At 44.5% G+C, this 12,110-nt stretch overlaps 1 protein-coding gene across 1 annotated transcript in view; it reads right to left on the bottom strand.

Annotated features, from left to right (window-relative positions):
• Window positions 1–12,110, bottom strand: part of SEC63 (SEC63 homolog, protein translocation regulator) — a 1,535,741-nt gene that overhangs the window by 788,495 nt on the left and 735,136 nt on the right. The window contains exon 14 of the mRNA XM_044065412.1: window positions 8,896–8,908. Within this exon, the coding sequence (XP_043921347.1) occupies window positions 8,896–8,908 (13 nt within the window). The remainder of the gene's footprint in view (window positions 1–8,895; window positions 8,909–12,110) is intronic.

The raw sequence follows: 12,110 nt of genomic DNA, 5'->3' as shown, positions 1-12,110 counted from the left end.
ACTGGGATTGCAAGTGGATGTTCAGTTTCAGGGACTTTTCCCAAAGAGTCATTGTTAGTCTGCAGAGGGTAAGAGTGAGTGTCTCCCTGCTTGTTTATATACCACATGACAGTGGTGTTGTCTGTCCTTATTAGCAGATGACCTTGTTGAAGGAATTTCCCGAAGGCCTTGATTGCATGTATCACTGCCAACATCTCTTTCTGATTTATGTGTAGATGCATTTCCCTGGGAGTCCATTGCCCTTGAATGCATCTGCCCTCCATGTGCGCCCCCCCATCCATGATCTGAGGCGTCTGTTGTAATGGTTTGACTTGCTAGAGGTTTGTTGAAAGACATGCCCTTGTTTGAATAACTTGCTTGAAGCCCACCACAAAAATTCCCTTTGCAGGCATGGAATGAGTGGTATTACGTCTTCTAGATTTTGGTTGTGTTGAGACCATAAGCTTTTTAGGTACCACTGTAGCTTTCTCATGTGTAGTCTTGCCAGAGGTACCAGAAGAATGCCAAGATGCCATGAACCCCAGGGCCTGCAGGATTTTCCTTGCAGTCAGCTGGGTGAGCTTTGCTAAGCTTTTGAAGTAATCTGGTAAATGTTCTTGTTTCTCCTCTGTGAGGAAAGCCATTTGTGATTGTGTGTCCAATTTGGCTCCTAGAAAAATAATCTGTTGGGATGGCAGTAGTCTTGATTTTTGAATGTTGACTGTGTATCCCAAAGTCTGTAGTAATTGAATGACATAATCCAAGTGTCTTATCAAGGTTAGTTTGCTGTCTGCTTGTATAAGGCAGTCGTCCAGGTAAGGGTATATTTGAATTCCCTGGAGCCTGCAATGTGCAACTACTGATGCCAGGCATTTTGTGAATACTCTGGGCGCAGTAGATAAGCCAAACGGCAATGCTGAGAATTGATAATGCTCTGATCCTGCAAGAATTCTGAGGTATCTTCTGCAACTCTGTCTGATTGGGACATGCAGGTATGCCTCCTTGAGGTCCAGAGTAACCAGCCAAGACCCCTTGCCCAGCATGGGAAGGAGTTGCTGTAAAGTCAGCATTTTGAATTTTGGCACAATGAGAAAAGTGTTTAGAGCGGACAAGTCCAGTATAGGTCTCCATTGCTTTTCTTTTCTTGGAACAAGGAACAGTCTTGAATAAAATTTTATTTTATTTTATTTTTATTTTACATTTGTTGACCGGGTTAGTCCAGCTGGATACATATCCGTTTTCAGTGGAGGCCCGGGGAGAAAAGCTCCAAAGAACAGAGGTACATGAGCACATATACCGACAATACAATAGCAGTTAGACATTTAGAACAATAAGTAGTATAAACATGTAATACTGGATAAGAACAATAAGTAATAAAAAAATGTAATCTTGAGAAAAAAGGAGTTGGTGAGATGGATTGTAATGGTTATAGGGTGTACCCTTTGGAATTGGGTTGCAAAGTGGCTTGGCTAGGCTGTTTGGGGTCAAGGGCATGTGATATTAGTCGGGGTTAGGGCATGGGCAAAGCCATTGGGTTTTTAGTAACGCTCGGAGGTGAGTTTTAAATTGGTCCAGAGTGGTCATTTGTCTAAGGTTGCTTGGGAGGGCATTCCAAGTCTTGCCAATGGAATTGGCATAAAGAGCTTCCCCTCCTGAGTTGTTAGGTTTGATGGTCAATACTTGAATACTTTTGGATGACCTGAGGGACGACAGATTAGAATAGGAGGTAAGAATGTTATTTAGTGAGGGAGTTTTATCAGGATGTTTAATGATTTTGAATGCCTCAGTAAGCTGGTTGAGTTTAAGAACATTGGGCAATTCTAGCCATCCTAGTGTTCTTAGGTTTAGGCAGTGGTGGGTGCGGTAGGGCATTCCTGTGATAAATCTAGCTATGTGGTGATAGGCAGTGGATAGTTTATTAAGCTCTTTTTTATGAAGGAAGGAGAATATGGGGGAGGCATAGAGAAGGGTGGAGAGGAGATGAGTTCGGGCGATGGTTAGTTTGGTGTGGGGGGTTAAGAATTCTTAATTCTGTACATGGACCAGTTTCTTGTTAAGTGTTTTAATGGTCAGATTCACATGCATGTCGAATCTAAGTTTGTGGTCTATTGTCACCCCGAGTAGTTTGGTGTGGGTGACTGGAAAAATTTTGGTACCATTGTTAGCAGACACAACAAAGGTTGGGGTTTGGGTGTTGGGGGATTGTAGACTGGGAGGAGTTGCTGGAGTAGGGAAGAATAAAAGTAATTTGGTTTTGGTTGGATTGAGTAGGAGTTTTAAGTCTGAGAACCATTTTTTGAATAATGAAAAGCAGATTTGGGTAATAGCTTGGAGGTTGGTGAGAGAGTCATCAGAACAAATAAGGGTGGAGTCATCTGCATATTGGATGCAGGTGGTTTTGGGAAGGACTGAGTGTAGACCGTTAATGAAGAGAGAGAAAAGAAGGGGACCGAGGATAGATCCTTGAGGGACACCGATATTGGTGGGGAGTAGGTCTGAAATCATATTTTGCCACTGTACCGCTTGTTTTCTACCAGAGAGGTAGGCGTTGAACCAACTTATGGTGGATTTGCTAAGATTGAAGGTTTCCAGTGTGAGGAGAAGTTGTTTGTGGTTAACCATATCAAGGCTTTCGATAGGTCTAGAAAGAGCGAGAGGATATTAATTTGTTATTCCGGTTGCGGTTGATTGAGTCAACAAAGGAGAGGAGAGCAGTAGTGGTGCTATGATGTGGGCGAAAGCCGTGTTGGGAGTTAGATAGGAGATTATTGTGAGTAAGGTGGGTGATAAGTTGTTTGTGAATGCAGCGTTCCATGATTTTGGATAGGGGGGACAATATTGCAATGGGTCTATAATTAGATGTTTCAGTGGAGGGACCTCCTTTGTGGAGAGGAATGATATAGGAGATTTTCCAGATTGTGGGAATAGAGGCTTCAGAGATAGACCGGTTGATAAGGATAGATACAGGGTAAGCAATGGCATCGGCTGCTATTTGTAAGTATTTTGCCGGAAGTAGATCAGCCGCTAGGGTAGTTGGTTTGAGTTTTTAGGAGGGTACGGATATAGAAGGTGGAGGTGGGTGCTAAGTTGAAGGCAGGTTGATTTGGATCCTTGGGTGTGGTTGCGGCCGAGGGGGAAGAGGTAAGCTGGCTGGCGAGGGACTGGATAGTCTCAGTAAAAAAAAGAATTAAAAGAGTTAGCTATCTCACTTGGGTCTTTATCCATGAGTGTTGCAGGTGTGGGGGTGGAAGATTTGCCTGGATGGAGGAGGTGGTTGAAGCCAGCCCAAAATTTTTTAGGGTTGTTTTGATGCTTATCTTGGAGGTGATAGAAATATTGCTTTTTATCGGATGTAACGGCTGCTTTAGTTGAGTTTCTAAGCTGAAGGAATTTGCTACGGTCTAGGGGGGTTTTAGTGGTCCTCCATTTGTTCCATGCCAGGTTTCTGAGTTTAATTTTATTTTTTGTGTCTTTAGTTAGCCAAGGTGCGTCTGATCCCTAATTCTAATGAGTCGTTTGAGCATGGGAGTCAAGTATTTTGAGGAAGGTATCATTAAAATGGGATACACTCTCTTCTAAGGGAAGGGTTTTTAGGATGGACCAGTTGCATGCTTTAAGGTCTGCAAGAAATAGTTCAGGGATGAAATTCTTGCTGTTCCTAACAAGTCTGGTTGGGGGTGAGTATTTGGACATTTGTGTTTTATTATAAAGGTAATGAGGTGGTCACTAAGGTCGTTGGGGAGGGTCCCCACGGTATAGTTGGTAGGGTCCTTGTTTGTAAGGATCCAGTCTATGATACTATCTTTTTGTTGGGCATATCCAATTCTAGTGGGGGAAAGAATAAGTTGGGAGAAACCGTGTAAGTTAATAGGGAGAGGATTGGGATGAGAGGAGTATAGGGACCAGTCAATGTTAACATCTCCTAGAATTATTGTTTCTTGTGGATAGAAGGTGGTAAGCCAGCTGAGAGTTTGTTCCCTGGCCCTGGTTGAATCCCTGGCCTTGTTCCTGAGGAGGAACCTTTTCTATTGCTTTTATTTGTAACAACTTTGAAACCTGTATGAGTGCCTCTGCCCTTTGATTTTGTGGCAGGTTTGGCATGCCTTGTCTCATTGGTAAGGTATGGAAGTGGAACCTGTAACCTTCGTCTACTATGTCCAGAATCCATTTGTCCTTGGTTAAAATGTGCCAGTTCTTTGAGAATAAGGATAATTTTCCACCTAGAGGTGCTTCTCTTTGAGCCTTGGTCGGCGGGGTGAAAGTCAAGTCATTGTGATTGTCCCTGTGGTGCAGCTGAACTCCCTGCGCCACTTCTCTGATTTGGAGGTTGCCATTGGCCCCTGTAAGCGCCTCGTATTGCCCTCTACCTCGAGCACGCCTGCTTTTTCCCTTTGAAACTTGTCAGTGTCCGGAAAGGACCAATTCTTTGAAGGCCAATTCCTGCTGAATCTAGTTGGCTGAACCTGGAGGAAATCCTTGACTGTCTGTACTGATTTAGCCTTTTCCTCAATAGACTTCAACACATCCTGTGCAGTAGCACCAAAAAGCTTCTGTTTTTCCAGAGGTGCATCTAGGAGCTTTACTTTAACATGGTCTGGCAGTGGCTGTTCTTTCAGCCAAGCATGTCTACGTATAACGGCCCGTCATAGCTGACCTACATGAAGCTTCCAATGCATCATAACCACACTGAAGAAAATGATTGCTAACCTGCTGAGTGTTATGAACCAAATCCTGCAATGCCTTTCTATCTATAGGCTCAGGAGAGGCTAGCTTTTTCTGCAAATCATCCATTAAGTAATCCTGGTACTGAAACACATGAAAAAGACAGTTAAGTGACCTCATGGCAAGGGTGGAAGAGGTATAAACTTTTTTGCCCCATCTCTCCAGGGACCTAGATTCCTGTCTGCGGGCAAAGGGTTTTTGGCCGAGGAAGTAGCCACTCCTTTGGGCCCCTGAGAAATAGTTTCTAGATCCACAGAGTGGGCCTTAAATAGATGTTTGTGAGTTTCAGGAACCCTGTAATATCTGCCTGGCTTGACAGGAGCAGGAGGGAGAGAATCAGGGGATGCACTGGAGTCTGAGTACACATCATCCAAGACATCCAACACTGGAGGAATAGCTAAAGGTCTGTGCTGGGGTAACTTGAGGAAGGTACGTAGCCTTTTCCTGGAGTCAGAAAATTCCTGGCCCTGCCATTGAAAATGTTCTCTCATGGAGTGGAGAACTTCTCCGAAAGAAATATCCTCTGGAGGAGAGGCAGAAGGAATTGATTCCTCAGCATCAGAGTCCTCGTAGGCCTGGAAGGATTCTTCCTGGGTATCTGAGTGCTCAGAATCCCTAGAGGCTTCATCTGAAGAGAGGGTATCTGGCTGTTCTGTCCTAGGTCTTTTATCTGCAGGAGGCTGAGAACCCCTGTCTGGGTGTGACTGAGAACCTCTGATTAGAGAGATTAGATCAGCAGCTAGGGTCATGATCTGTTTATCAGAAGAATGGCTCTGGGAAATAGTTTTAGGAGGATGGGCCTTAGCCTGGCTGGCAGCCTTTGCACGTGTGTAGGCCGTGATGGACATGGAGACCGGAGGCCTAGCTGCCTCACGTGCAGGAGTAACTTTATCCACTGGAATGGTGTCGGGTAATTCTAGAGCTCGGTTTCGAGGAAAATCCACAACCGTACTGTAACCTCCGCACCGTACATGGTAAAGCGGTGTCGCCGGCCTAGAGCGGTTGAATTACCGCCTCGGTGGCCGGCGCACTCGCGGTAGGCTTGGGAGTGGTATCGGTGGACGACGCGGGCCGAGGATGTCGGTCCCGGTCCTTACGTTTTTTGGAAATATGTGCTGTCAGTTGTTCCGACGGCATGATATAAGCGTAATTTTTGCCAAAAAGTCTTGACAATTCTGCCCGGTGCCTGAGTGTGCGCTTATTAAAGCAAGCACAGGCCGAGACGTCGTGGTCTGGGCCCAGGCAGGGAAGGCAGTAAGAGTGGAAGTCCTTATGAGGTATTTGTTTACCACAAAACAAACAATTGTTAACCTTTTCAATTTTTTCTGACATCGGCTGAGGCAAGAAAAATGTTCCCCAACGGGGTATTTAGCTTTTTGATGACTTCGGTAACTGAAAACACAGGAGCTGACCGACCGGCACTTGCGAACTGCTTCTGCTTCGGGCACCACGCGGCAAGAAAGACTGAAGATGGCGTCGGCGGATGCCTTTATACCCCAGCCACTCTGACGTCGGGGAGTAGGCGACATCGGCCGACGCCGAACCCGGACTTTGGAATCCGGCCGACCGAAGGGCTGCCTGAGGCAGGACAACCCATATGTCAGGACTGCAGTTGCATTCTTGAAGGACATCAACTCCACTGTAAGTGGAACAGATTACATGAAAGACACCAAGTAGAAAATCTCTTCCATTTAGATAAGCAAGACCGTTTAGTATGTTTTCTTCTAGCCTCCTGCAGTACCCTAAGCACATCCTCAGAAAAAAATAAGTGTCTGAAATGAATCAAAAGGTTTATCACCCACACAAGTCAGCTGCAAAGTTGACAGATGTGGATGAAGCAGAGATCCTTTGTTCTGTGTGAGAAGGCCCACTCTGTGAGGTAACTTGTGATGACTGCTCTTGGCTAAATGCAGAAGAGGGAACCAATGCTGTCTTGGCCAAAAGGGAGTCACCAGCAAGATTTTTGGTTTGTTCTGCTGAATCTTGAACAGAACTTTTTGAATGAGAGGAAAAGAGGGGAATGCATAAAGAAACATCCCCTTCCATGAGAAAAATTGGGGGTCTGGCACAAAAAAGAGGAAGCGGTCTGTTCAGAGGGGAGGAAAAAAGATTCACTAGAGGAATACCCCACCAATGGACCAAGTCCAGAAAGAAGCATCCATTCATGGGATTGAGTCATGGACCTGCTTAGAGTGTCTGTCACAAACTTGAGTGGATGCAAAATAAACCGCTTGACGAGTCCCCTAGTACTGAACTGCCAAGTTCCATGCCATCAGAGCCAACCTGCAAAGAAGCTATGACTTTGCCCCCCTCCCTCCAACCAGACTGTTTACATAGCAGAGGACTGTGGTGTTGTCTGTAAACACTTTGAAGTCCTAGATGAGAGGATGGAAAGCCTGTAGAGCTAGAATGAGAGCTGTCATTTCCTTGATACTGATATGCTCCTCCTCTGAGAAGGAGAACAGAAACCCTGCACCTTCTTTGACGCAAAGGTTTCCCCCAACCTGTGTCTGAGGCATCTGTGAACAACTCTTGAGCTGACTAAGCCTGATGAAGAGGAAGGCCTGGAGTCATTGAAAATTGCTGAATCCAACAAAGAAGTTCTGATTTTAGGTATGGGAGAAGAGGAAGTACAAACTCCAGAGGAAGAGCATGCTGCATCTAAACTGATTTTAGGTACCACTGAAACTTCCTCGTGAAGTTTTGCCAGGGGCACCATAGGTATTGTGGATGCCATAAACCCCAGTAGCTTCAGAAACTCCCTGGCAGTAAAAAATGAAGACAGTAGACTGCAGAAGAAGTGAGATAGAATTTTTTTTCCTGGTGAAAGAAAAGCCATCATATCATCTGTTCTTAGCCTGCACCCCAGGAAAATGTGATCCTGAGAAACGGACAGAAATTATTTTTTTAAAATTTACTGTGAACCCCAACCTCTGCAAGAGAGAGGTGGTAAAATACAGATTTTGAATAAACTGTTCTGGATGAGGACTCAGAAAATTAAGACTGTCCAGGTATGGATATACCTGCATACCTCTAATTCTGCAATAAGCAATCACAGGGGGCCAAACGTTGTGAATACCCTTGGGAGAGTAAAAAGACCAAAAAGCAAAGCAGTGAACTGAAAGCGCAAGCAAGTCAGAGAAATGTAAACATTTCCTGTAAAGAGGACAGATAGGTTAGGTATGCGAACGTAGGCATCCTTGATGTCTAGAGATGCAATGTAGGCCTGAGGAGGAATTAAAGGCAACAAAGTCTGTAAAGACAGCATGCGAAAAGTCGGAACTTTTAGAAAAGTGTTTAAATGGGAGAGGTCCAGAATGGGTCTCAAAGGACCACCCTTTCTGGGCACAAGAAACATTCTTGAGTAAAACTCCCTTCCCCTTGATCCAGAGGAACACACTGAATTGTACCTTGAGTAAGTAATTCTTTTAGAACCAGTGGAAACAAATCCAACTGGTTTGGAGGGGGTTGAGAAATGCCCCTGAAAGAAGGAAGTTTTTTCCAAATCATGAAATATCCATGTTGGACAACAGAGAGAACCCAGGAATCCTGAGTTACAAGTGTCCAAGCTGGAACAGAGCGGGATAGACAAAGAGAAAGACAAGTAATATTTGGAAATGGTTGGTAGTCACAGACTACCTGGAAAAGGTTGCTTAGAAGTAGGACCTGAAAGAGAAGTCTATGGCTGAGGAGGTCTTAACAGTCTTTTTAGTTCAGGAAGAAGACGATGATGATGACGATGACGGACGTGTCTATCTCCTAACAAATGAAGTCTTAGAAGGAAAATTTCTGTGGAATTTAGGGACAAATGACACAAAAATGTCCTTCAAGTTCTGAAGTTCCTTTCCCTTTTCTTGTAAGGACTTAAATAAATCTACAGATGCAATACGAAACACAGCACTGTTATCCAGAGGAGCATCCATCAGTTTTGCTTTGATGTCATCTGGCAGCGGTTGAAGCCTCAACCAAAAATACCTTCTAAAGACAGAGCCAGAAGCAGCTGCTCTGTTTGATGCTTTTGCTGCATCATATGTGCATTTGACTGAGTGTCTAGCCACTTCAGAAGAAGCTCCTAAAAGAGACATAACCTGATTTTTAATGTCAGAATCTGGAAGCTCTGAAAGAGCTTGGGAGGCCTGAGAAAGAAGGGCTAAGGAACACTTAGACATGTGTTTGATAGCTCATAGTGTAAACCTTCCTCCAGAGTCTTTCCATTATTCTGCTCTCCTTATCTGAAGGAAGAGGCTTAGAAGATGGTAACAACCTAGAAAATTTGCCAACTGCAATGGATAACTCAGTTGGATCAGCTGAAGGACAATTTGTAAAGGAATCTGCAATCGGTAGGCACCTTACAAAATCTGTCAGACCTTTTAGGTGCAGGAGCTTTTGAATCTGGGGCCTTAGAAGCCAAACAAAGCATCCAAAAATGCTGGCAAAACAGTTGGCACAGCAGAAGATGACGACTGCATTTGTAAAAGTCATAACACCTTTTTTTGCACCTCATAGACCTGACAGCAGTCCCATTTAAAGAATTCTCTTGTATTGTTAACAAGTCTCCATAAAAGAAATCTCTTCCACTGGAGAATCTGCACCACTGGATTCTTCCTCAGGGGAAGCATAATCTAAAGGGGATGTAATATGAGTGGGGTTTGCCAAGGAATCTTCATCAGATGAAGACATCCTCTGAGAACTCCTGTTCCCTAAATCTCCTAATAGGGGGAGTAAAAGAGGGAACAGAAAAGTACAGTTTTGTACCTACCATAAATGTAGATGTCTGAACTGGATAGCATCTGCAGTCATAACAAGTGGGTTGTCCTGTCGTCAGGCAGCCCTGCAGTCGGCCGGATTCCAAAGTCCGGGTCCGGCTTCGGCTGATGTCGCACTCCACCCGACGCCATCTCTGTTGGTCTTCGGGTATAAAAGCATCAGCCGACGCCATTTTCCTCAGTGTTTCTTGCCCCAGATGCCAGTAGCCCTCTTGCATGCTAAAAATTTGGATAGATGCCAATGTTTCCAAATAGATAGAGGTAAACACAACAATAAGCATATATGTACATATATACAAACAAATACACCATAAAAGACTCCCCAACAGCTAGCTATTAGGAGGGTAAACACCCTAGAGTACCACAGAGGGAAGGAGGGAGGGTAATCCTGACTGCAGATGCTATCCAGTTCGACATCTACATTTATGGTAGGTACAAAACTGTACTATGTCCTTCATGGATGCATCTGCAGCCCTAACAAGTGGGTAGAATACCATAGCCAACAACCGGGGGAGGATAAAAGTAGATTATGGTGTGTTTAGGATCCCTTGCAGTACAGCAGTGGCAAACCCTGCTCGGGATCTGGAATATAGAGGCAAATTATAATGCTTGGCAAATGTATGCACGGGGGTCCAAGTAGCCGCCTCAATAATGTCTTTGGTTGCCACTCCTCGTAAGAAGGCTGTGGTAGTGGCTGCTGCCCTTGTAGAATGAGGTCTTATGTTCTGTGGAATTGGTTTTCCATGGAAGGTGTAACAGTATCGTATGCAGTTTCCTATCCATTTGGAGATTGTCTGTTTGGAAATAGCTTTTCCTTCCCTTCCTGTTGCATAGGCTACAAAAAGTTGGTCAGTCTTTCTGCTGTTTTTGTTCTGTCCAAGTAGTAGCGTAGCTGTCTATGTACATCCAAGGTATGCAGTATTCTTTCCTCTGTTTTGTGGGTTGGGAAAGAAGGTAGGTAGGTGGATTGCCTGGTTCAAAGACACTCTGGATACCACCTTGGGCATAAATGTAGGATTAGTCCTCATGGAGACACTATCTTGGTGGAAGATTAGGAAGGGTTGCACTGCCATTAAGGCCTGTAGTTCTGAAACCCTCCTTGCTGAAGTTATTGCCAGTAGGAAAGCAGTTTTCCATGACAGGTGTTGTAGGTCTGCTGTTGCTGCTGGTTCAAAGGGTGATAGTGTCAACTTTTCTAGCACAAAGTTTAAATCCCAAGCTGGTAATGGTGGTTTCCTTGGAGGTTTTACATTCTTGATTCCTCTGAGGAACTGCCTGAGCAAAGGGTGCGAAAACAGGTGGATCAAAGCTGTATTCTGCTGAAATAGCTGATGCATGTATCTTGATGGAGGAGTAGGACAGGCCTGAATGAAGAAGTTCGCCAGATACTCCAGAATGTTAGGCATATCTATGTTTGACACATCTTTTCCTCTTTCCGTACTCCAAATGACAAACCTTTTCCATTTTCCAGCATAGTTCCTTCTTGTTGAAGGTCTGCGTGTTTCAAGAATAATGTCTTTAACTCTTTGGGAAAGTTCTGGATTAGCTGCTGTTATGTGATGTTCCATGCAGTCAGTTGCAGCGTTTTTAGGTTTGGATGTATGATGCTGTAGTTGTTCTGAGTTAACATCAAAGGCATCAGAGGTATTGGCCACATTTTGTTCCGAGACATGCTCTTCAGTAGTGGGTACCACTGCTGTCTTGGCCAGTTTGGAGCTATCAGGATTATCCTTGGACGCTCTTCCTTGATTTTTAGTAGTACCTTGTGTATCAAAGGAAGAGGTGGGAATGCATATGCTGTTAGGCCTTTCCAGTTGAAGGAGAGTGAGTCCACTTTCCATGCTAGTGGGTGGAATGTCCTTGTGCAGAATTTTTGAGCTGGTGATTGAGAGGTGATGCTTAATAGGTCTATCTGTGGCATTCCCCATTTCTTTGAGATGGTCTTGAAGATGTCCGGGTGCAGTTTCCATTCGTGGGCATCCAAGTGGTTCTGCTTAATATGTCTGCTAGAGTATTGTCTTCCGGTACAAATATTGCCTGTAACTGAATGTTGTAGCTGAGTGCCAGGGTCCACAGCTCCAAGGTTATTCTGCATAGGGGGTATGAATGAGTGCCTCCCTGTTTGTTGATGTACCACATGACTGTGGTGTTGTCTGTCCTTATCATCAACTGGCCCTCTTTGAGAAATGGTTTGAACTTTTGGATTGCCAGTTTTACTGCCAGCATTTCTTTTAGATTGATGTGCAGGCGAAGTTGATCCTGTGTCCACAATCCTTGCACGCATTTGTCCAGCATGTGGGCCCCCCATCCTTGGTCTGAAGCGTCTGTTGTGATGGTCTGGCTTGGTTGACATCTGCGAAAGGGTAGGCCTGGGTTTGACTGGCATGCCTGAGCCCACCATAGGAACTCCTGTTTTAAGCATGGAATTAGTGGGATTTCTGTTTCTAGACTGTGTCTGTGTTGGGACCATAAATTCTTTAGGTACCACTGTAGTTTCCTCATATGTAGTCTGGCAAATGGGACCAAGATTATGCATGATGCCATGAAGCCCAAGGCCTGCAGAACTTTTCTTGCTGTTAACTTGTTCAGTTTTGTTAGTGCCAAGAAGTAAAGAGGAAGTTCTTTTTGTTTTTCTGTAGTCAG

Source organism: Protopterus annectens, chromosome 1.part0 (genome assembly GCF_019279795.1).
Source record: "Protopterus annectens isolate FY-2018-M chromosome 1.part0, PAN1.0, whole genome shotgun sequence".
Taxonomy (NCBI): Eukaryota; Metazoa; Chordata; order Ceratodontiformes; family Protopteridae; genus Protopterus; species Protopterus annectens.
This window is presented reverse-complemented; position numbering and strand designations above follow the sequence as displayed.